Source organism: Lagenorhynchus albirostris, chromosome 14 (assembly GCF_949774975.1).
Source record: "Lagenorhynchus albirostris chromosome 14, mLagAlb1.1, whole genome shotgun sequence".
NCBI classification, from domain to species: Eukaryota; Metazoa; Chordata; class Mammalia; order Artiodactyla; family Delphinidae; genus Lagenorhynchus; species Lagenorhynchus albirostris.
Genome location: NC_083108.1, coordinates 10,817,334 through 10,843,313, shown reverse-complemented (window position 1 = coordinate 10,843,313; position 25,980 = coordinate 10,817,334). Strand labels below are relative to the sequence as shown.

Sequence of the window (25,980 nt, the reverse complement as noted above, 5' to 3'; positions counted from 1 at the left end):
TAGACTGCAAAATAAGCACTTATTTACAATATGAGTGCTGAAACAGGAAAGCCAGAGTGTTTAACCTTGGTTAGGAATGGGCAAACCAGGAGACTCGAATTTATTGCTGCTTTGCACATGTCCACAAATGACTACAAACAAATAAATGACAACGAGTAGGTGAATTCATGAATATGGAATCTAGGAATAACAAAGTTAAGCTGTATCTACTTTAGCAAAGAGGATATGTATGAGTCATGTTTTGGACCATAATGCATGGACCCTCTAACATCCAATTATTAGGTAACTAATCCCCCTAAATAAACCAGAGGAAAAGTAAATTGATGTCGGTGAAGATAAATTAACAGTAAGATAATGACAAAGCAAGAACATCAATAGTTGAAAATTCTGAAAAGCTCAAAATGTAGGAGATAATACAGCATCCTTTCTGAAAGCAGAATTTTCAATTCATTGCATGTGCATATATGATATAGGAGGTTGGCAAAAACACTGCACTGTATCATGGCAACCAGATTTCTTGTAGAATGTTGAGTTAGAGTCTATAAATGATAATTGCATCCTAGCTTTAGCTTATGAATACCAAATTTAGTCAGGTACTAGCACTAACTCTAGCACTAACTAAGCCCTTTGTGGTGCAAAGGGTTTCTATGGAAAATGTAGTGGTACAGATGGAAATTCTAACCCACCTCTTCATGGCCCCTCAAGAGGACCTTGGTGGGTTGAAGGAAACATCTTGAGGATCGCTGACTTAGACTTTGCAAAGTGTTCACAATTGTGCAGCGCCACATTTTATCAGGCTCTCTTGGTGGAAATTCTGAGCAGAGACAATTAGGGTGTAGTGATAATGGCTGAAACCGAAGACGGAGTAAGGCACCATGAGTAGAGTGGAGCTTATATCCTAGCGGGGAACCTGGCAAGATCAAATGGATAAAAATAGAGCATGACGGATTCTGACAAATCATCTAGAGAAAAATGCATAAGGGAATGGTATAAAGAGTGTCCATAGCGACGTTGTAATTTGTTTAAAGAGTGGTCAGCTTCACTGGACATAGTGTTTTTACAGAGCCCAAAGGGAGGTGCAGGATGAACCAAGTGGACACCTGGGGAAAGTAAATCCAAGCAGTAGAGGGTGGCTTGATCTGTCTGAGGAACTAGAAAGGGCTGCTGTGGCTGGTTTGGAGTGAGTAGCATGTGAGCGCAGGGAGGAAGGGGGGGGGCTCAGCCCACCTGGCCTCTGTGTAATTGCTTTTAGTAAAGTGTTCTTTGATATAATGACAAAGCAGTTGAAATACATTAAAAGAAAAAATGTCCTCAGAAACATGTCCTCACAACTGTTGGAGAGAGAATGCCCATGACCTCTCCGGATGCTTCAAGTTTAATTGATCGTCCACAAAGAACAACATGACAAGAAGTTCTGGTAGCATCTTTTGACTCCCTCTTATTACTGAACCTTTTTTGTGTTGCCACATTTATTATTCTAGTGTTGCCTTGCTTCATTTATTTAGTATCTTGTTGGACTTAGCATCCTTATAAGCCATCATAAGTCCCTTCTGGAGCAACCTATTCACTAGACAGACAGGCGGAGAAACAGATAATTAGGAAATTGAACTTGTGTTCTTTTATGATGTTTGCAGTAACTACAGTTCAATGAATGGCTTTTGGATTGATCCTCAGTTAACTAGAAGTTGGTTAATTTATTGCAATGATCCACTTACAAAGCAATGCATTTAAACTATGATTTGACCAAATCCAATATGTTGCATCTAACATAATTTTTATACTATTTATTAGAGAACCGTGACATACACAAAACAAGCCTATGTGCCATATTAATATGTCATGTAAAAATATACATATTTGTATTGGATAATTCTCAGACGAAAGGGACAAATATATAGTTATCTATAGAGACAACATGAAAACTGGATCATTTCCTTAAAATATGCGGGTAATCTGGTAGAGATTATATACTGTGTTCAGTGTAATTTAGTAAAAATATGTCTGGCTAAAGTGATCGCATGGAATTCATTGTGTTATTGTTGAGGCAAATTCTGGTCATTTAAGTACTTCATTCTTAAACTCAATGCTTGTAGAAAATACATTAACAATATATTCTTAGCCATTGTTCCAAGACAGCTCTTCCCAATGTAGTAGATGTTATATAATATGTAGGAGAACACCTAAAATCCTTGGAAAGAAACTCAAGTAACAAGACTTAATGGAAAAATGTCTAATAGTGTTTAGGGAACCAAATATATATCATTTTCCTAGGGTCATTGGTTTTAGAGTTCATTGTATATATTATGAAGGGAGTATTTTACTCTGATTTTGATAGTCTAAGAAAAAGCATGACCATTGTGACTGTAAAGTACTTTGATTTAGAAGGAGAGTTATTTTCCACGCAAGGAAATAAAGATTACAAAAAAATTAAACTTTTAAATAGAAGAAATAAAATGTTTGATCATAAAGAGCAAAAGAATTTTTTAAAGTAACATTATAATAAGATACTGAACATTCACTTTAAAATGTGTTATAAATAACTGTAGTGTTCATTGCAGCTACATGATTCTCATGTATTGGCATGTCGAGTCTGGTTCCCTAGGCCCAGAGATATTATCTGACATGAAGTAAATGGTGGTAGTAAATCTGAGTTAATGCTTCCCATTAACATGGTTATAACGTGAATTGGTAATGAGGAGATTTTCACCGTGGCATTTAACACAGATTCAGGCTTGTGTTTCTACAGTGAATGTACCTGACTGTATAATAGGGAGGGATGAGGAAGTATTTTTCAAGCTCAACATTTTGATATGATATATGATGTTTCAGGAGCATACCTAACGTTGAAAAAGGTGATAACCGAAAAAGGTACGTGTTTTGTGGGTCCTAAAGCTTCACAAGAAAAAAATGTAACAGTTGCTTTTGGATGTTTTACAAAATTGTAATTACATTGCTAAGCCAACCATTTCCCCCCAGTCCCTTGGGTCTTAGAAATGGCCTATGCAATTGTGGAGCCTAAAATCTTAAGGTGCATTAGCTTCAGAGTAAACCCACCTCTGCATAGCAAACCAGAAGTCTTTACTGAAAAATGTTTAATTGAATATATTAACATAATGTCTCTGAAGGGATTGGGTTCTTGTTCAAAATCATGTTGTACAAGGATAGCTTTCAGCATTGATAACTCTCTGGGTCAAATAATTTCCTTGGTTTCATGCCCATCAATGAAAACTCATTATTTCTGACAAAAGACTGTTATATTTTAAATGTTTTTATCAAAACAAATTAAGGATAATTATCATTAGCAACATTTATTGACATATGCAGGTTGAAAGTCATGTGTGAAACACTTTGGAAATTTTTACTAAAAAGTATGTATTTTTAATTTTAGTAGAAATTTGATATGTGTGTGTGTATGCATGTTTATATGAATAGAAAGGGCTTTTCTTGCAAAACATTTCATTTAGTTAATGTTTTAAATTCATTGAATTATGCAACATATATTTAGGTGCTCAGTGGTCTAAGGAAGATTACAGAAACTTTGATTTGAGGGAGCTGGTTATTAACTTCTGCGTTGTTTCTGTTGCTGCTGGTGTTATCAAAAGTGGGGTCAGGCTGTTTACTGCTCAAAAGCCAATACTTGAGAGGCGAGGTTGGTGGAAAGGAAAGGTTGCTTTATTCTGGAGGCCAGTACCCAGAGGGGAGAGGGTGGACTCGTGTCCAAAGGCTGATGCTCCTATGACAGTCAGTAGGCAAGAGCTTTTAAAGGGGAGTTTCAGGGGTGTATAGGCGGAGGGAGGGAGCTACATGCAGAAATGGCACAGTCAGCTCTGACAGTCGTCTGGAAATTGGTCATGCAGTGGTCTGATCAGAGTCATCTTGATTGTTTTGAGTATAGTTAATCTTTAGTTCCAGAGTGGATTTGTTTCCATTTCTTTGAGGCCAGGTCTTGGAATTGTTTATGTCGTGGCTGCAGTCTGGTCATCATGTAGTTAACTTCTTCCACCTGGTGGGAGTTTCAGTATGTACAAAATGACTCAAAGGATATGGCCTATGGATAGCCCTTGACTTTACTGAATAACTAAACTATTATTATTTTGTCCTGTTTAACTGCTCTGCTTTGCTTCTGCATTTTTCTCACTTTTCTGATTGAATTTATTCTTTGGCTAAAGTTTTTCTACAAACAAAAGGACGGTGGAGTACATGGGGGGGAAGGACCGTAGGGTCCTGCTCTGTTTCACTGGTAGAGGTCGTTTTGGTATAAGTTCAATGTAATTTAACAAAAATTTACTTAGTATTTGCCATTCATTCCACAAGATATGACAGAAACTTTCTTACAAGCATGAGGATGTAGAGTGGTTATCAAATACAAGTCACACATTTTCAAGAAATCTTAGTCTAAATTTCAGATTGGGACTAAGTGATAAGGGTATAGATAGAAGAAAAACAAAAGTAGAGCTGCTTTAATTTTGATTTCTACACTATAAAAGAGTGGATGGGCTGTCCAGATACATAAAGGCAAGGACAGTAGTGTAAAAAGGCAGAGCTATAATTCCCTGCTTGCGGAATTGGCTCTTCTCTTGGGTGAACTCTTTAAGGGAGGATCTTTGTCTTTCATTTTTGCATTCTCAGCACTGAGCAGATGGTCTGATATAAGTATTTTTAAAATATATTCCACAGATGAATATAGCTGAGAAACTACAGTTTCTGAGTAGACTGAGACTAATAGGACTCTTGCACTCCGTAGATGTAGGGGTGATGTATTTCCTGAATAAGTTGGTGAAACTCAAGGCAAAGGAAGTAACCAGTTAGTGTGAAGAATGGAGAAGCGTAAATCACCGTTACTCTTTAGTGGGATTGATCTTAGTGAAATGAAAGCACTGAAATCTTGCCTTAAAATCTTAAGCAAGAAGAAAGGTAGATATTAGCTCTACAGATTTTTGTTTTTTCAGTATTTTTCCTTACTCTGTCCTTCGTTTGAACACACACAAAACAAGTTTGTATAAATCAGGAATCGATCCAGATTCATCAAGTGAACAACGTATTAAAGTTAAACTGTCCAGACTGTGGCTGGTTTGGTGCAGAGTTGGGTATAAAATGGGCACCTGAAATAATAGGTGGTTATTTCAATGAACATTTATTAAGTACCACTAATGCACATGACTCTCCTCAAAAACCTTCAAGCACAGTGGAATTTTCATTACTTAGAGCTATTTCTGCTGGACTGTATACCAACTTCTACATTATTGGCTCAAGTCATCAAAGAGGTTTAAATACCAAACAGACTTTTTAAAGAATTTTTATTTTACTTATTTTTGGCTGTGTTGGGTGTTTGTTGCTGCGCGTGGGCTTTCTCTAGTTGCGGCGAGCGGGGGCTATTCTTCGTTGGGGTGCGCAGGCTTCTCACTGCAGTGGCTTCTCTTGTTGCAGAGCACGGGCTCTAGGCTCACGGGCTTCAGTAGTTGTGGCTCGTGGGCTCAGTAGTTGTGGCACATGGGCTTAGTTGCTCCACGGCATGTGGGATCTTCCCAGACCAGGGCTCGAACCCGTGTCCCCTGCATTGGCAGGCGGATTCTTAACCACTGCACCACCAGGGAAGCCCTACCAAACAGTTTTAAAACAGGAAAGCACTTGGGGTCATCATCACTGAATTTAAGCTGGCTTTATCAAACTGCTCATCCTGAATAACGCACACACAAAATCTGAAATTAAAAAAGAGAAAGTGGTGGTGGGGTGGGGGAGAGGAAAGGGAAGGAAAGAGAGGGAGGGAGGGAAGGAAGAAGGGAAGCAAGAAGGAAGGAAGAAACGCTATTTGCCACGTTATGTGTAGAGTTCACTTTGGCAGCTGTAAGCCATGCTGGTATGAGCAGGTATATTTAGAGATAATCCGGTTCAGAGCTCATCGGGGCCATCTGCTGCTCTGCTCAACTAGTACAAATGCTCGAGTTTCTAGTGGTTCACAGCTTCCTGGAAGTCATCACTTCACTGACCAGGCAGACCTTTCTCACGATGCCATTTGCTAGACATCTGTGTAATCTAGAGAATAACAGTGCTATTTCTGTGTCCTTAGGGAAGAAGGAGAAGCAGAGTTATACCGGCTTTTCTTAAGATGGAAACCATCCCCGGATGGTTAGTTCATGAGAGTCAAAGTTTTTAATAAGACTCTAGATAGAGCCACCCTATCCAAGTTCAGATTTTCCATGTTGCTAAGAAAATGGGCCTGGTTGAAAACCAAATTTGGGGGTTAAGGAGCTCTAAAAAAGGAGAAATTCGTGGTTCTGTAATGGTCCTATAAGAAGTCACGTCATCATGAATATTTTTCAGGACATGCATTCATTTACTCTTTGATTAAGTATTTACGAAGTACATGGGCTGTATACCCATGGGGCTATGTACTGAGGAAATAAATGCAAAAAACGATTCTTGTCCTTTCTGTAGGTCACAACACAGTGAGGAAACTTAAAGATAAGCTAAGTGTTTTCTGATAGTGGGTTTTATAAATGTGCAGTAGACAAATAAGTGCACTAAAAGAAGCCTGGGGAGATCAGACAAGTCTTTAAAGAGGAGGTAATATTTCAGCTGAGCCTTGAAGGATGAGAAAGCAGTCCCTAAATAAATGGGACAAGAGAAAAAGGTTTCTTGTCCCAAAGGAGTAGCCAATACAAAGGCATGGAGATGTGAGAAAATACAGTTTGTTAAGGGGTCTGTAAGTGATTCAGATGGCCAAAGAATAGGGCAAAAAGGAGAAGAGAGGCAGCCACGGATCGAGAGCCATATCATGAAATTTTAACATACTTGCTAAGGAAGTTTTTGTTTGTCTTTTGGTACTTTGGGGGATGGCTTTGAGCCTATTTGAGCTTCAGAAAGGCTAACTCTGCTTGTGTCACAGGGTTTTAAATTGAAGGGGTCAAGACTTGTGGCAGAAGGTCAGTTCAGTGATGGTTAAGTATTTCAGGTAAGAGGTGGTGGGGACTGAAATAAAGTTGTGGGAAGGAGGATAAAAAAGAAAATGAATAACATTTATTTGGAAGGTGAAGTCATTATGTTTCCAATTAAATGTGGGGTTGAGAAGGTTGGGAGGGATGCAGAAAAGGGAAGAGAGGTTTACTTTTTCACTGCTGTCTCCACAGCATCAGCAAAGGTGCCTTCCACGTAGTAAGTGCTGTACCCTGGATGAGAAATCCAGTGTTTCTGGCTCAGGATGGGAAATAACAGATTAAGATGCAATTTGCCAGTGTTGAATTTGAAGTTGCCTGAGGGATATCCACCTGGAGATGTTCGTTAGTGAATCATTCAAATCCCTAAACATGGAAGGTGGGTGAGAAAAACAACTTACTGAACTTGGTTGATGGTGAAGCACAAGCAGTAGGATTGATGACTCAATGGAGAAGCAGCTGACTTTTGAGCTTAGTCATTAACAGGGCCCTTTGGGAGTGAACGGCAAAAAAAGGTACAATACACTCATTTTTAGCTTCTCTCCCACTTCTCACTGCTCTTTTCCTCTTCACCCAGGTAGTCAGAAATAATTTTTAAAATATTGCTCTAAATGATCTTAGTGCTTTTGTAGAAAAGCCGTTGTTGTGGGCTATTTATGAAAGGTAATTAGCTCAAAATGCAGCCACTAAATTACAAAGCATCATATACTTTAATGCGTCACTGTAGGTATAAGTCATAGTACATTATTTAGAGACATGGAACAGAAAAAAAAACAACTCTTTACAAAAGGGCTTTCAGAAATTAGAAAAAATGTTTGAAGATTTCATTAATTTCTTGCTTTTGAAGCAACAATCCTTATACATTTGTACAATGCTTTAAGGAGGATCTAATCTGTAGACTAGAAAGGACACTTCTGTCTTTTGGTCCCTATGCTTATCTTCTCTGTTTGAAACATAAAACAGGTATGAGTGTATGTATTTGTGTGTATGTGTGTATATATACACACATATGTGTATACATGCTTATGTGTATGTTTCAGTGTTATACTTCTAATCAGTTTGCTCTTGGCATACATATATACATACATATAAGCGAAATAGTTTCATCTGAGACTCTGTATGTGGTGTTCTTAATCAGATAGCACTAACATAATAAACACTGCTCTTTATTTAGTTTTGTAGTTTGTAAGCCACTTTTTTTTTTTTAAATACATTATCTCACTTGTGTCTCACAGAACCTCTTTGAGGTTGGGGGAAACATTATCATTAGTTAACGTCTATATATGAAGAAATTACAGCTGAAAGAACGTTATATACATAGCTAATAAGCAGAGGGACCAAACCTTGGCCCCAAATGTTGTGGTCACAGACACTGTCTATTTAGACTGATGCCAGACATTCCACTGGAATTCTTAGGGGCCATGTTAAGTGATCAAATATATAATAATAATAATTGAATGGTTACTCTAGGATTCTGTCCCAAGACTCTTGTCACTAGTTTTATAATTTGCTTAGAACATGACAGAACTATTGAGAAAACAGATACAACGTGACAAGTTTGGATTCCTTCTGCCCTCATAGTTGTATATGTTCTCCAGTTCTCCTAATCCTTGTCTGTTTCTCTTTGGCCTTTATTTAAATTGATATCTCTGGCTTTTAATTAAATGGCATTTGACTAAATAACCTTTTTCTTAGTATGCTAATTTGTTTATATGGTACTTGGGTACTGAGTTTTGAAAACGACATTAACTGTTTGGTTTGCAGTGGTGTATTAGCTATGTTTCTTAAGTTCTCCTGAGGCTGACATTCTGTGTGTTAAAAAAATGGCTCTTAGAAGCTCTAGCTGCATTCCGCAGAGTACCAGAATGTCTGCTGCGGCCAGTCTTTTCTCAAGAGTGGTGGCAAAACATATGGAAGACATCTTAGAGAACTGGAAAAAAAGAAGCAGAAAAGGGAAAGGCAGGGTGTTCTTGTTCTGTACCGTGGAGGACTGAACTGATGTGCCCCCTGGGGCTCACGAGGAAGTCAATGTCTGTAGAGGACAAATGTAGGAGCCAAATACCTCAACCTGGGAAAAGCTCTGGTGTTATCCCCTCAGCGAAGGTCATAGGTAGAAACAGTAGGCGGTATTTCACCCTAGGGCTGTGTGTCATTTATGTTTTAGTTCTCTCGCCTTATATTAAAAAGCAAACAAACAAATACAATGCAGATGGGAGAATATGTGTTTCTTCTTCCTAAGGTGATAAGTATAGGAATAATACTGTATTCTAGAATAATACATTTTCCAGCTTTTTATCCCCTTACATGGCAGCAGAGTTGCATTGTAATCTTGTAGCTATGAGCCCTCTAGAACTGCAGATGAGAGCATTTTTCACTATTTTCATTGTTAACCAGTTTCCAGAGGCCCTCATCCATGCAGGCTGATTCTGTTTGGCCTGTACCAAAACTCAGCTCTTTACTGATTTCCATAAAAAATTACACCTAGCATTTTGCAACATTAAAAAATATATATCGTTATTACATTTATGTGAAGCCATGGGGAGTGCATTCAGCACTGCACTTAACCAGCCCTCCTCTGAAGCTGTCCTTGGCTATCCCACCTCTGAGACCCTGCTTAAAGGGTTTAATAGTTTTTCCTTTCCCCTTCTTCCATGAATCATCCAGCTTCTGATTCCTCTTTCTCTTTTATTTGTGCTGAGGGATTTAACAATTATCCTTCATGACTTGAGTGTTTGTAAGGAAGGGGTGGGGGTCTCATTTTCCATCCCACAAAGTTTGAGACTTTTTTCCCTTTATCAATATGCATACGTATGAGAAATTACAGCGAATACACTTATTTCCATTTCATTACAAAACAGAAACAGTTTTCACTGCATTAAAAACTTGTATAACAGTCTTGGTACAGTCCGGTCTATAGATTGGCACTCCAAGAATTAGATGAGGGTTTTCGTTAGTGGTGGTAACTATAAATTGCTCACAACAACTCATCACACTGTACTTGTCACCAGAGGAGACTGTCACTCAGTGTGATTGCAATGCAGACTTGATTTTGGAAAAAAAAAAAGATCATCTTAAAAGATGTTCTGGAGAAAATGCATGCCGTGGCAGTGCTAAACAAAATCCTGTCATTTATCGAAGCTGGCGTCATCACGTTTTCTTGAGTAACATATGATGTTCAATGTTTTATGTGCTCTTTTCACTTTTACTTGACTTTCCTTGATTTTCATGTTAGATAAATGCAAAATGGGAATAATTTTGGTATGAAATCTGATGGATTTGTTGTAGAAAGCCTTAGGCAATGTGTCTCGCTTTGCAAAGCCTGTCGCATTCCAGGGCAGAAGGGGGAGTGTAGGAAGACTATGGGAGAATGACAAGTAGGAAATAGGAGATAAGAACCAAAGAACAGCACATTCTAACAATTATAAGATGCATTCCCCCCCTGCCACATTTTACCTTCAGAAATCGGGATGCCTCGTACAAATAGTGACATCTTAAAATGATAACATACAGGTTTCTTTTTCGTTTGTGGTAGAATATATGATTATGGTGCACTTTCCAGTCATTGAGCTCATACCGTTGAAGACCTTGAATGCTAAGCTGATGTTTACTGTGGAAAGCTGTAGAGAGCCATCCATGATCTTGAGCTGGAGAGTGATGCAACTGTTGTATTTCAGTGAGATGCTTGTGACAGTCACCTAACACTGTGTTAGAGGAAGGGAGACGAGTCGAGAGTCTGTGAGTGTTTTGGAACAGTATGATTTGTTTTGCTGTTAAATCATGTGAGAAATAATGAAATCCCGATTCAGGGCAGAGATGGATGGAGGTGGAGACAAAATGACAGGAGGTGGGCTATTGAGGCAGAACATTGGGAATTGACAGCTGTGTAGGGGCAAGGCTCAAAGGACCAGGAGGCATGGGGGCGGGGAGGGACTCAGAAGTTCAGTAGCTATAAGCTGACATTTTGCCTTACTAATGGCTGGGTTTTTCATATCGGGGGAATGCAAGAATCTAAGACCTTTCAGGTCATTCATCTCTTACGGTGGGAGACAGGCTGGGGCAGCGTGGTACGGATGAGACTGGGTAGCATACACTCTGTTGTTGGCAAGATGTAGATTCAAGTCTGACCTTTTTATGTAAGTTTAGGCAGAGCACTTAATCCTGTTAAATAACACTTTCCTCATGTATAAAATTAGGCCGATAATGCCCGCTACAGAAGTTTGTTAGGAGAGTTAAAGGCCCTTTTACCACAGCGTCTGGCACCTAATTACACTCAATAAATATTAGCTCTCACTATTAGCTATTTGAATAAGAGAGCTATAAAACAATATGTGAAGCGGCGTGGCTAAAAGTCAGGATTGCAAATATAAAGCGAAGAAGTGCAAGGGTACAGAAAGGAATAGAGGAGCTACATTCTTTAACAAGAGTGATAGGATTTTGAGTTAGACTGGATCTGATCCGCCAGCAGGAAAATTTTCTGTCATCACTTCATCATGGTTAAAGTGGTCCCTGTTCACATAGTATTGCAATCCAGAATCAGCTAGTGGCAGTGATTACTAATTGTTTTATATTTGACACGTAACCATACATGTTTATTCTGGTATGGACTTTTTTTTTTTTAAACCACAGATAATGTAAAAGAAGGGAGATTCAGCTGGAACTTTTAAATTTATTTTTTGGGGGGTCTGCAGCAAAGGAAGTTTTAGTTAATAGAAGCAAAATAGAAAATACCCGCCCAAAATGATGCCCTCCAGGATTGTTTCCTTGTAGGCTTCTACCAGGAAATCATTAGCATCTCAGCACTGCTGCAAGGAGTTTTGGGTGGTTCAGACTGACATAGAATAGTACATCTAAACCGTGTATCTGTAATGTGATGGGATGAAAAGCAGAGAAAATGTATAATGTTGTAAATCTCAAAGAGAGAGCAATGGGTTTTCTTAGTGTGTATATTTGTAAGCGACGCTAATTGAATTTGTGCCTAAGATATCAGACGTTATAAGTATCATTAATAACATTTTCTTTAAAATAAGTACCCTTATCCTGCCAGATGTGTTTAGGTAGCAGACTATTTTGCAGTACCCTTTAAAGTTACTTTATGTATGCTCTTGACATAGATTTTTAAATCAAAAACTAGTTACTTCTGTTGAATTATTTTAAGCAAATTGTGAGCTGGTGTCAGGAGGAAGAAATTTTCGTCTGTCCTTCTAGGTTCTTCTGGCTGGTCTAAGAATTAAATTGATATGAGGCAGATGAACAGGAGAAAAATCAAAAGTTTAATAACATATATACATGGGCGAGACCCAGGAGAACTGAGACACTTGCCAAAATGGCTGAAACCCTCACCTTAACTACCATCTTCAGTTAAAGACAACAGAGGATGTTGGGGGTAGTGGTTTGGGACCTCAATGGGGGAGGAAGCCTTTTCCATAAAAGCACACGTTTGGTAAACAAGTGTTTACTGGGTCAGGCAGAGACAATGGGGCACAGAGTGGCCTCTGGTCTCCAGGCCCTGCCTAGTTTCGTCACCCCACACCCAGCTGATATCCTTTGCTGATGTCTTTGGTTATAGCTCTATTTGGGTAGCAGACCTTCCATCAAAATTCTTTTAGGCAGTCAGGGAGCAGGTCAGAGTTATTTCCTGAAATTTTTGGGTCTTGTTTTCAGCTCAAAATAATCCACATGCCAGAGACATTTTTTTTTGGGGGGGTGGCAAGTTTTACTCCCCTGCGTTCCTATAGCTTTAGTAACTTTATTACATTTCTTTATAGAAACTTTTATCTTTAGGGCACACTGAAATCCAGACTGTCAGCAGCAGGAAGGCAGGGTGTTGACACCTCTGGTTGCCTTGGGTGCTGAGAAGTCTCAGCAGGGACTTGGCTTTTCTGATTTATTTTTAAATGATGCTGTTCTTGAGAGAAGAGAAAATGTGTCTCAGTTCTTCTTAGGTCACCTGAGCCAAAATATAGCCTTCTTATTTCTTATACCTGCTATATGTTAGATGAGACAATTACATATCCCATGGAAGGTCCTGACATGGGAAACAGGTTTATTTTTCATTTAGGAAGCTTTCGTGTTTATTGCAGTTTTGCCAGAGATTTTTTTAAGGCAAATTACTGCCTAAGCTCTGCAGACATGCTTATTTTCACTTCTTTTTCAAGTTAATAAACCTATTTTCCTCTGCTTTTCAAAATGATATTATCAGTAAAATGGAAGACTATTTCCCTCTCAGCTCCTTCTGTATTCCTTTCTTCCTTTAGGTCTGTAGTCCTTGCATTGGGTATATAATAGCGTGGCCTGGAGAGCTTTTAAACATAAACATAATAATAATAATAAAAGCCTGTGCCCATGGACACATATTCTAACTGAACTATTCTGTAGTAGGTCTGGGCATCGCCCCACTTGGGTGAACAGAAGACACTTGCATGGAGAACTTGAGGGGGTTGTATAAGGAGAAATGCGTTGAGATTTGGCTCCGGGGCTCAGTGAGTTAAGGCCATTTTGCTTCTTCCTCTTTCCAAATGAAAAACCCCACAGAGGATCCTCCCTACCCCTGTGACTGGTTCATTCACAGTGTGAAGTTTGTAAAAATCAAAGCATTTGGGAGCGTGGGAAAAAATAAGCGTGTATCAGTGTGGACTGAAAGAAACAAGCGGCATTCTGCCTGGGGCGACGTCTTTTATGAATTTTGCCGCCCTGAAGCTTCTTCCTCGGTGGTTTCTGCTTCTGGTCTATACGTATACATCTCTCACCAAGTTGTGCAAATGTGCCCCTCACCTTCCTATGCCCCTGCGGGAGGAGCCGTGGTGTGCATGAGGACAGATGTCCTCGGAGAGCCAAGCTCTGCCACTCTTTAGTCATTGAGTTAGTTACCTGCATCCAGGGAACAGACTCCTGTAGGGGATTTATTAGCATGGTTCTCAGAATCAAGACTTGTGAGGGAGGGAGGGAAGTAGGGCTGGGCGGAGGGAGGAGTTGAACTGCAGTGCGGTTGCAACCTAGAAGGGGGCTAACCTTTGCAGATCTGTGGAGCTGGGAAGGCTCTTCAAAGTTGTCCTGGATCAGGGGAGCGGGAGAAGTTTTAAGTCAGCCACTCATCGGCTCTGGGATGCCCCCGAGAAAGAAATAGTACCTTTGGCAAAGTGGCTGTCTTTGTTGTTTTTGCCATTTGCCAACTTTGTAAACGTCCCCGAAGTGAGTGACAGTGTTTAGGAAGAACTTAGCTGAGAAGCATCAGCACCTGGCACTCCCGGTGTTTCGTGGGGTCAGGTAGGAAGTTGACCCGGGTGGCTGCCATGACTTCCCCTAGAGGCCCCCCTTGTCCCACTCACATCCATTTGCTTCAGGTAATCAGTTCAGGGGGCAGCTCCAACACAACATGTTTGACCTCTTTTCTTGGTGGGATTTACAAGAATGTCAGTAGGATGAACTACAGCCCCTGGTGTTGTAGCCCATCTCCAGGTTACAGCCAGCACTCATCATTTTCCTTTCATCACCCAGCCTGCCTCGGGCTGAGGTTCTTTTGCATTTGTCCTTTTAACATCAGAATGGGGCAAGAGGGTATCAGGAGACAGCCAAGTGCCCAAATGCTAAGCCTGTTCTTCCTGCCTCCATGGTGTAATGGAAGCCCGCACTCTCCTGGTGATTAAGGTCAATTACACCTACCAGGATGGCAATGCTTCTCCTTGTGCATTTGTCCCTTGGTGCGGGGAGTCCAGAGACAAGGCAGAGGATACCATGAACTTGGAGGAGTCACCTCGCTCTTGGAATGGAAGCACATGTCTCCAAGCAGGTCAGTAGGAGTGAAGATAACGTGGACATCCCCACTGTAACTCTAGTCCCTGGTCCTGTGTATTCTATCTGCCCCAGGAAGCTGTATGATATTAGAGGAGGCATCTGTCTCCAAATAGTGGGTGTTTTCCTACAGCAAGTGGTAAAGGGCTGAGAGCAGACCGACTCTAGCACTTCCAGCAGTTGAAGTGAGTGTTGCAGCCCTTGGGGTGAAGGGGGGTGGGTTGGGTGACCCACTGTGGATCCCCTAGAGGGGAGTCTCTGGTGTGATAATAACCTCTGAGGTTTGAGATCATAAATATTTTCTTTCCACTCCTGCTTTCTTTGTTTGCTTTATATTTCCAATCTTTTTATAATAAGCATGTGATAGATGAAAATGTTAATTTTTTGAGCAGACACGCATTGTTTCTGTGGGGAAAATATAGTAAACCAACACAGTGTCACGGATTCTGTTGCATATAGTTCTTGCATCATCTTAATGTTCTCTCTGCCTCTCTGCCTCTGACCAGTACTAACTTCATGTAAAATATAAGCAGAGCATTTTGTTTTTCTTCGTTTATCTTTCTGGTCCCGGAGGGATGCCTAGAACCTAAGAGCATCCCTGCATCTTGATAATATGAACTGGTTATGTACAGAAAATGCAGTTTACATTCATAATACCTTGTAATTTTGCATCATCAAAACATACTTCCACCTAATAGTCCACAAATTTGCTTCTCACTCTTCTTAGGTTTCCTGAAACATGAATTTTGTGAAAAATAAAATTGTTTGCCCCCACCCCATGGAAAATTGATATAATTTTAAAATGGTTTAAAATTTAAATATAGCTGTTGTTTAAAGTACCACATCCTATTTGGTGGATACGTAAATTATACACTGTGTACTTTTCTCCCTGTATAATTGGTAGTTAGAGGAGGGACAGTTCCCTTTTAAGTAAAATATATAAATAAATCAAAACACAGAGAAAATGTTGTTCAATAATCTTATATAGAAGAAGTTATAAATACAAATGAATTAAAAGTGATTAACTATTATATTTTCAACCGTGATATTATTGACATAAGCAGGTTTCTGTGAGAGGGGTATTATCTGTTTGACCAAAAATTTTCGATCTGGGATGCTGGTTGAAAATTTTGATTCCTGTTTCCAACTCAAAGAGATTCTGATTCAGTAGACTTAAGATGGAGCCCCTAAATTGGCATTTTTAACCAATGTCCCAGGTAATTCTGATGCAAGAGCCCTACATACTACAAAAAATAACAAGTACATTAGCCAAACAGCAGGTTAACATCAGTGAACTATTCTGCAGTCTTTTAAATTTTTTTAATTAAGCAGATTACAGAAGGTAGATTGTAAAATATATTTATACTATGATGCCTCTTTTAATATATCACATGCAAAAATTATTCTGTATTATAAACTAGTGGATCCTGTGTGTTTCTCACTCTATCCATAGAAAGGAATGTATTCCATCATTCAGTAAAGTTTCTTCCTGGACATCAAGTTCTGCCCTTCATTACTAGACTAATCCTACTAATTACTAGTCTTCTTGTCTCAACTTAAATATCTTTTATTTAAAAAGCACTTCTCTGAACCCCTGACGTTGGTTTGGTTTCCCTGTTATATGATTTCGTAGCCTTCTGTGGGTGCTTTTTTGTGGTCATCAGAATTGCAGTTGTTTGTTCAACCTGGTGCTCTGACAGGTTGCGCCTCCGTAGATGGTCTCATGACCATGGGGACTATTTAGTTCAATGCCTTAGGCTTGCCTCTGCCACCCTGTCCCTTTCTGTCTTCATCCATACACACCTGTACACCTGACCTGTAGGATATACTCCGTACTTATTTTGAATAGATGATTAACAGATGTTGAGTGTCTAGATGAAGACAGAAACAGGCCTGATTCAAACTTTATCTTACCAGGACAATCTAGTTTGGGCACCAAGAGTAATGTCAGTTGTATCCCTGTAGTCCAGGTCATAGCTGAAGTGGTGCTTTCAACCTGGTACTTTTAATACCTGCCAAAGGGATACTTTTAACTTGTAACTTTAAAAAAGATGTCAGAAGGGATTAACTAGACAAACACTAAATACCCAGTGAAGAATATTTGAAACCAAGTTTACCAAATAGATATCACAACTTACAAATACATGTACATAGTTACTGTGAATTTAGAGTTAACGGTCAGCCCTCAAGATCTGACTTGTAAGTTTAAGTGTTGAATGGCCTCGGCACTGTCTGTTCTCTTGGATGAGCTGCTGTTCTCTGTTCCCCATCCTAGTCTGTGTCATCTGTGACGTTCTGTGTTTATCCATATCTTTGTCCACACTGGTCCATCAGGCCACATTGGATGTATATTATCCTTGTATCAGAATTGATGTTAGGGTAGGATATTCTCTTTTTTTTATTAATTTTTATTGGAGTATAGTTGCTTTACAGTGTTGTGTTAGTTTCTGCTGTACAGCACAGTGAATCAGTTATACATATATATATGTGCATCTCCAGTCTTTTTTAGATTCCCATCCCATTTAGACCACCACAGAGTACTGAATAGATCCCTGTGCTATACAGCAGGTTCTCATTATTTATCCATTCAATATATAGTAGTGTATATATGTCAATCCCAATCTCCCAATTCATCCCACCCTCCCTTACCCCCTTGGTAACCATAAGTTTGTTTTCTACATTTGTGACTCTTGCTGCTTTGCAAATAAGTTCATCTGTACCATTTTTCTAGATTCCACATATCAGTGATATTATATGATATTTGTCTTCCTCTTTCTGACTTACTTCACTCTGTATGACGATCTCTGAGTCCATCTATGTCACTGCAGATGGCATTATTTTGTTCCTTTTTATGGCTGAGTAATATTCATTGTATATATGTACCACATCTTCTTTATCCATTCCTCTGTCTATGGACATTTAGGTTGCTTCCATGCCCTGGATATTGTAAATAATGCTGCAATGAACATCAGGGTTCATGCAACCTTTCAAATTTTGGTTTTCTCCAGATCCAGTATATGCCCAGGAGTGGGATTGCTGGGTCGTATGGTAGTTCTATTTTCAGTTTTTTAAGGAACCTCCATACTGTTCTCCATAGTGGCTGTATCAATTTACATTCCCACCAACAATGCAGGAGGGTTCCCTTTTCTCCACACCCTCTTCAGCATTTATTGTTTGTAGATTTTTTTGATGATGACCATTGTGACTGGTGTGAGGTGATACCTCATTGTAGTTTTGATTTGCATTTCTCTAATAATTAGCGATGTTGAACATCTTTTCATGTGTTTGTTGGCCATCCGTATGTCGTCTTTAGAGAAATGTCTATTTAGATTTTCCATGCGTTTTTTGATTGGGTTGTTTGGTTTTTTTTTTGATATTGAGCTGTGTGAGCTATTTATATGTTTTGGAGATTAATCCGTTGTCAGTTGCTTTGTTTGCAAATAGAATATTCTCTTATTAAATCAGATGAGTGTTGAAGTTTTCTCCCCCAGAAGTAGACTTCAAAATTATATTTCCATTGTTTTAACTGTTACTGTTTCTATTTTTGAACGCACAAGGCCATGCAGTGCAGAAGACTTCAGGAAATACTTTGCAACTACATGATGCTATCATCCTCTGCGACATATATGTGAATGCCTTCTCCAGAATGCCATGTGCAAAACATCTGTGCCCATCTTAAGGATGGCCTCTTCAGAATGCCCTGTACCTCCATGGAGGCCAGTGTCTTCTAGTCTTCCCTGATATTAGGACAGGAAAAGAGTTTTAGACTGGTGACTGCCTACAGACATTCAAAAGAGCTTTCACGTAGGGTTTTCTCCACTGACCCAGTTCTTCTCAACTGATCTGTGGTGAAGGACCAAGTTTTATATTGTTGCTGTTTGTGTGCAAGCTTCTTGGTTTTTAAGAGCTCAGGACGTACTTCGTTTTGACCTCCTAATAATTTTGCTGCTGCATTAAAAATGAATTGCTTATATTAAAAAATTAAATCCCCCTTTTTCCATTATTATTATTGGGCTCAAGAGACATTAAATTACTCTGTAAAATGACTGTGAAAGTTGCTAAGCCCTTCTTCTCAGTTTCCATACTCACCTTGACTTAGACTGATAGCACCCAGTCCTGGGACTGCTCTTTCCATAGCAGTGCTCTGGCCTCCTGTGACATATATTTGCAGAAAAAGCAAATTTTTCTTCCTCCTGCGAAGAAAGCTGAAGCTTTCCAGGGGTTTGCTTTCTAACTGCTTCTGGTTTACGACTTGGTGTTTGGAAGGAAGTGAGCGAGGCAGTAGATGGGAGCCGTGAATCGGAGACACGATGTTCTCACGATTAAATTAGCCCACGAGGAGTTTTGATCAGTAATATGACTCCACGCAGATTTTTTAAGTTGGCTGAAAGTTTTGGATGTGGCCTGGAGGCAGCAACCCGAGAGAAGACAAGAGGGGAGGACAAGTGCTGTGGAGCCTTTAGGGAGTTGCACGTAGCTGTGTGGAATGGAAAATGCTTCTCTGAGCTCCTGTCAGTCCCTGGTGAAAAAGACATGGCTCTTCACGTGAAGCTCCGAGTAACCATGCCTTAGACAGAAATGTAGAACTTTTTCAAACAAAAGCAAGATTTCCCCCACTAAGGAAGGGCAGGTACTTTCATTGTACAGCTCTTTGTGGGCTTACATATGGATAGAAAGTGACATTTTACAAAATACTTCCAAATGCATTACTTCATTTTATCCTTACTTCAGGGTTCAAGGCTAGGCGGACATTTAGGATGCTGATCTATAACAAGGGATAAACTGGGATTTAAGTGCGATCAAGGCAGCGAGATAAGCGGAGCGGAGATTCAGCAGCCATACTTCTGGTTGCTTTGCATGGACCTAGCATCTGTACCACCGCTACTCAGTATGTACTAAGACCCCAGAATGAATGTTTATTGCCATTGAGTTAGCGTGAACTTTTCCTGAGGATAAAAATAATCATAGAAGTCCCTCCTTTTTAAAATTTACTATTGGTTAAAAAAAAAAAGAAAAGAAATGAGATTTTCTTGGCAGTTTTAACCTTACCTAAGTACTTCCTGAATTGTTTCCCTTTCCTTTATTATTCTATGTGTAATAATTAATACCTATACTTCTTTTTTTTTTTTTTTTTTAAATACCTATACTTCTTAAACCACACATCTTCCTCAAAGATGCTTCACAACTAAATTGTGTTCCATTACCCTGGACCACAATGATAATTATGAATTAGGAATACTTCAACCAGAAAAAAAAAGTTACTCATAAACACTTGTTTTCATCTGTAATATTTCTTCAACAGCTTGATAATTACATGGTATCCAGTGGCATGTGGAAAATATCTATTAAAAAGCATAATGAGAAAAGAAAACTTGCATGTAATGTGTATATTCAAGCAGTTTTATTTCTGCTAATTATTGTTTAAATCTGCCCTCTATACTTATAATTTTAAACTTGTACAAGTTTAGCAAAAGTAAAATGCATGAGTTCTAACAATCTGTAATATATTTTTAAACTTAAAAAAATCAAGAATCTATAATAAGTAAATCAGTGGTAGAAAATTTACCTGAGAAATCTTTTGCCTAATATTCAGTATAAATCATTCTCAGACGGATTAACATGGTGTTCAAAGGAACACATGCGTATTTTTTGTTTAGCCCTCATTACTCCGTTTCTGTACACAAATGTAGTAGTATAATAATGCATTTTGCATTTTTCTTATTTAAATTGTTCGTTATAGAAAAATTGAATATAACACTATTTCCATCGTATATATTCAGTGAGGATCACAGAGGCTTTCGTGTAGTTTTATATTTTTAGTGTCAAGACTTTCATGATAAACGTTGTCTCTGTCCCAATAGTTTCATCTTATGTCTGTATTCTTTTTTTATGAATAACTATTTAAAAATTTTTTTAACATCTTTATTGGAGTATAATTGCTTTACAAAGTACAATCCTGACATTATAGTAATTTATCTTTACGAATCACATCCTACTGCAATATCTCAAGTAGTTGTCACAATTGTTCAGTGAAGTCCAAGTACAGGCATTTCTATCTCCATTTTATAGAGGAGGGGGGGCTTCCCTGGTGGCGCAGTGGTTGAGAGTCCGCCTGCCAATGCAGGGGACACGGGTTCGTGCCCCGGTCCGGGAAGATCCCACATGCCGCGGAGCGGCTGGGCCCGTGAGCCATGGCCGCTGATCCTGCGCATCCGGAGCCTGTGCTCCGCAACAGGTGAGGCCACAACAGTGAGAGGCCCGCGTACCGCAAAAAATAAAATAAAATAAAGTAAATAAATATAGAGGAGGGGAACTAGGAGAGTAAAGACAAGATCAGCAGTAAGATCAGATAACAGGCAGAGTTGAAGACGTTCATAGAGGGAAGAAAAGTTGGTCAATATATTGAATTGATTTTTTTTTCTCAGTCTTTTTTTTTACCTCAGTCTTTGCTAAATTGAGGAATATTCTCCATTTTCAGACTTTTTAAGCAGATGGATCGCAAGTGCTAGATCAGGTAGTTCATATCAGGCCCTAGATGATTAAATAAATGTAAGAAAATTGTCGGAACTGCAGTGCATTGATCTGTTTTTAGTTTTGCTCTTTACAATCTTAAATGTAAAAAATAAACGGTGGATTAAAAAATTAATCAAGGACATGAGATTCTGCCATGTGAGGACATCCAAGGGTCTATCAAACCCTCCTTAATCACGTGTGTGTGTGTGTGTGTGTGTGTGTGTGTGTGTGTGTGTGTGTGAAGTACTGTATAAGACCTAGGAAAACAGGAATAAGAAAGCATGTCTGTCTCTCCAGGGCTCTGTCTCTTGGGGAACACAAAGGTACCAATGCAGAAGTTACCCTGGGCATAGAAAACAAGGTATCTGAACTCCATCTCGGCGGTTCAGAGGATTGGGGAGGACAAACCAGAGATACAGGATGTTGTTTTGTTTAGTTTGTTTTCTTTTTACTTAGTGCTATTAAAACTTAAAAGGATAGAAATTGAAATAAAACAAGCACTCCTGTTTTACAATGTGGATTAAAAAGTTACTAAATTCACGGCAACAAATTTTTTATTCAGAATGTGGAATATGGTGATAAAAAGAACCCAGCTCTTAAGGAGTTTATACATTAAAGACGGGATTGGGATTGGGTAGGAAAACAACTAAACCAGATTTTCATTATAAAGCAGAATTAAAAGCACTTTGTCATAGAAATTCAAACAACATGCCATGTGGGAAAACTAGGATTGTTAAGGCTTCAGTAAGAGGGAACTTGGATTAAGTAGAGTTGGTTGTCAGTTGGTGGGTAAGATGATGGAGGACGTGTCTGGAAAAGATGCTCTGCTCAGGCAGTGGTAACTAGACCCACGTGCCTGGGACACAGAGGACCCTCTGGGATGTGGTAGGAAAGAGAGACTGGGGAGATGGATGGCACATGGCCACATGGAGCCGAGCGCTTAGGATTTGGAGTTAAACCCAGAGCCCATGGGGAGCAATTATTTGATGAGGGGTGTGACACAATTCAGTGCATGTTTTAGGGAGATCATTTCTGACGTGCACTATAACAGCCTCGATGATGTGAGTTATTAAAAGTGGAAAATAACTGGGGAGCTTTGTGATAGCCCAAGTGAAGGATTTGAAGATTCCAAGTTAGGATGATTGTTCAGAGGGACTGGAGAACGGGTTGATACGTTAGAGGTAACGAGCGCGTATTCCTTCGAGCGGGGGATGATGGAACCATAACAGATGACTAAACAGAATATACTTAGGTGTATGTGAAGTATGCTTTGCATCCTGGCCTGTGTAGGTTATAACTCAGTCCAACAGTTTCATGTTTCTTAGATTGTTACCGTACACGGTGCTGGCATAGTGACACTGGATTCGCGTAATACTTAGATCTCCTCCCTGCTTATTCTTTTGCCTTATCACGAGCTGGACTCAGCTAAGAGGGCTGTGCTCCTTACTGTTTGTGCACATTTGCCAACAACAAAAAACAATTTATATATTTAATGTAAATATTTACTTTGGAGTCACAACAAATATTTCGGAAAGGATTTAGGGACACAGTACAAGTGAGTTTTGTCTGGTGATTAATCAAGATTTTGTTGTTATTGTTTAGATGAATTACAAGATCATGTTTACAAGGATATTGGCAAGTGAAATAGACATAACAACATGAATTCTACTCTGCCCCAAATAGAGTGCAAATCGTTGTTTTTTATTGTGTTTTTCATTTATTACTTATTTGCTCACTTACCATATTGTGGGACCGCAGAATTTTTTTTTCCTGGCCAGAGGTTTTCACTGTGGAGAGTCCTACTCTATTCCATAATCATCACTGTTGTGGCCTCTCCCGTTGCGGAGCACGGGTTCCGGACGTGCAGGCTCAGCGGCCATGGCTCACGGGCCCAGCCGCTCCGCGGCATGTGGGATCTTCCCGGACCGGGGCACGAACCCGTGTCCCCTGCATCGGCAGGCGGACTCTCAACCACTGCACCACCAGGGAAGCCCAGTATGAACCTTTTTTACCTTTAAGTTCTTACGCTGTCAGTAATGGAGAACAACTAGCGATACCGTATAACGTCAGATACGGCATCAGAGCTCAGGCTGGAGATCAGTCAGGATTTCATGTACATTCTGTATTGAAAGGAATGCATCCTCTCTCCCTTACCTGAATACCCCAGGAATACATGGTATCCCCACGCTGTGAAGCCAGCAGTCAGTTGATAGCAATTAGTTTAATGAATCGTAAGAGCTGGTCCTATAAATGGGACCCCCTAGTGATTATTTAGAGAGAGAGCAAACCTTTGATTAAAGACGCAGCCTGTGTATAACTTCTGTATGTTTGTGGTCATCAAGGGTGAGGAGGGGTTGGGCGAATGACTGTGAGAAGTGTGTGTAAGGGGGAATACTTGAGGTATTAGCTGCTGAAAAGCAACTTACTTTCACCTATAATCTGCATTTGTCTCTGGACTCAAGTCTTTGCTCTGTGTTGTTGAGTGTGGTTTATTGCTTTTCTGTAACGTCAGGAAAGGTCCCTTCTGGTGCATCATAAAACGTGTTGATGGAAACCCCTGGAAACACTGAGCATCTTTGAGATTTGGGGAGTGATCAGGTGGGAGTGGTTGTCTGTACCCTTCTGCCCTGAGTTCTCCTTTGTGGCAACTTTAATGTCCTCACCTCACAGGACACAGCTTCTCCCCCAGAGGCAGGATCCCCATTGTGGGGAGTGGAGGATGGGTTTTCCACCAGCCTAATGGTTTTCATTCTTCTAGCTCTGCCATGGAGAGCTGGCAGCATGACCAGCAAAGTACTTTGTCTGCCTCAGTTTCCTCATCTGTTAAAGGGATAATAAAGTCAGTCAGTGTGAGCGTGGAATGAGTTACTATGTAGAGAACATTAGCAGTAGTTCCTGGCACATAGGAGTGCTCAGTAATTCAGACTATAGTAATTCTTAGCTTGCTTCGTCTTAAATTAGAGGGAGATATGTATGTAATAGTCACCCTGAGAATGACTTAAGAAAATTAAATAATTCATTACATTTCAAGAATACAATTTCTCCGTATGCTGGATAATCATGCTAGAGTGTTCCACACTGAACAAAGCTAAAGTAAAACTTGTGCCATTTTGTATCATTTCATCCTAACTGAAAACTACAGAAACTAAAGGATAAATCAGGTATTTAAGTATTCTGAAGCCGAGTATAAACATAGCTGTTACAGTGTGATGGAAGAATCACTTAGAGTTCGTGGTGCAGAAGCAGTATCCTCAACAGCTAAGGATGGAAATGGACTGAGCGTCCACTTGCCTAAGTTTCCCATATCTTATATTTTTTGAACCTTGTCTTTCAAAGAATGCAAACGTAGTTCTGCAGGGCAGTGAACAGCCTTGTTATTTGGTAAATTGGGTATTTGCGTTTGTATTAATTGCAGTCCAGAATCACGGCGGTTATAGAGGATGAAAGATTGTTGAAATTACAGATTGAGCACTGTATTTCTCAGGTTATGAAGTTCAGGGAAATATGTAATTATTTCTGAGTTTCCTCAGGTTCCTCTGTTCAACATAATGTTCTGACATACAGAAGGGACAGTTCCAGATATGAAATGCAAATCAGTAGGGGCTGCCCCTGAGCCGTAGCCGGGGTTAATCATGCAAATCTAATGCTGTTCTTGGTATTTCAAGAAAGGTTTTAGTTGAAGTCTCAGGCACATATTGATTTAAAATTCCTACTTCAGAGAGCAGTGTAATTTTTCTTTTACAGCTTCAAATTTTAAAATATAGAACAGGATTTGGAGATCAATTTAGTGACTGGACATCTATCCATCCTTAATAATCCTGAAAAGTTGTGGGAGTTGAGAGGGAAGGGCACCCTTAAAGGATGTGGCGATTTCTAAGCAGATTAAAGAATATATTAGATCTAAAGTTACAAATGTTCTATAGCAAGTCCCTTTGCTTGGAATACGATCAAATCAACCAATTATGCATGGTTACTGAATGTCTGCTCTGGTCAAAGAAGATGGCTAAAACTGGCAAGGACAGACCAAATCAAAAATAACACTACAACGAGTTCCTAACTTTGGGAATGGTATAAAATTCCTTTGGAAATGAGACTGTTTACAGGAAGAAATGAAATTTCTTGCTCACAAGTGCAAGCTAACACATTCTAATAGCCGTTTCCGTTGTGCACAAAGTGCGTCCGCTTATCTTTCCAAGAACAGTAAAATTTCATATGCTGCTGCCTGACATAAGAATTATGTTGACATATCTCCATATCGCTGACTCGCTTGTAAGTTAATCTCATCTCACATGAATTTTTCACCAGCTTCACTCTGATGTTGATAAAGGAGATGGTTCCATCAAATACATCTTGTCAGGCGAAGGGGCAAGTTCCATTTTCATTATTGATGAGAACACGGGGGATATTCATGCCACCAAGAGGCTTGACCGCGAGGAGCAGGCCTACTACACCCTCCGCGCCCAGGCGCTGGACCGGCTAACCAACAAGCCCGTGGAGCCCGAGTCGGAGTTCGTCATTAAGATTCAGGACATCAATGACAACGAACCTAAATTCCTGGACGGGCCGTACACTGCCGGAGTTCCCGAAATGTCTCCTGTGGGTAAGTAAAGAGCAAGTTGGTCTTGTACCATCTGATTTTAGGAGGTTTGTATTTAAAATTAAATCACCATAAATACTGGGGAAGAAATCACATTAGCATTTGTGTAGACATTGCCATTCAGTGTGAGGGGAATATTTGAGATGTGTT

General features: G+C 39.7%; 1 protein-coding gene across 3 annotated transcripts in view; it reads left to right on the top strand.

Moving 5' to 3' along the window:
* CDH7 (cadherin 7) overlaps positions 1-25,980 on the top strand; it is a 190,175-nt gene that overhangs the window by 96,518 nt on the left and 67,677 nt on the right. For 2 of the 3 annotated variants that reach the window (XM_060121157.1, XM_060121156.1), the window contains exon 4: positions 25,539-25,833. In XM_060121157.1, the coding sequence (XP_059977140.1) occupies positions 25,539-25,833 (295 nt within the window). Of the gene's footprint in view, positions 1-25,538; positions 25,834-25,980 lie in introns of those variants that run through there. The other variant, XM_060121158.1, reaches the window with a different exon arrangement.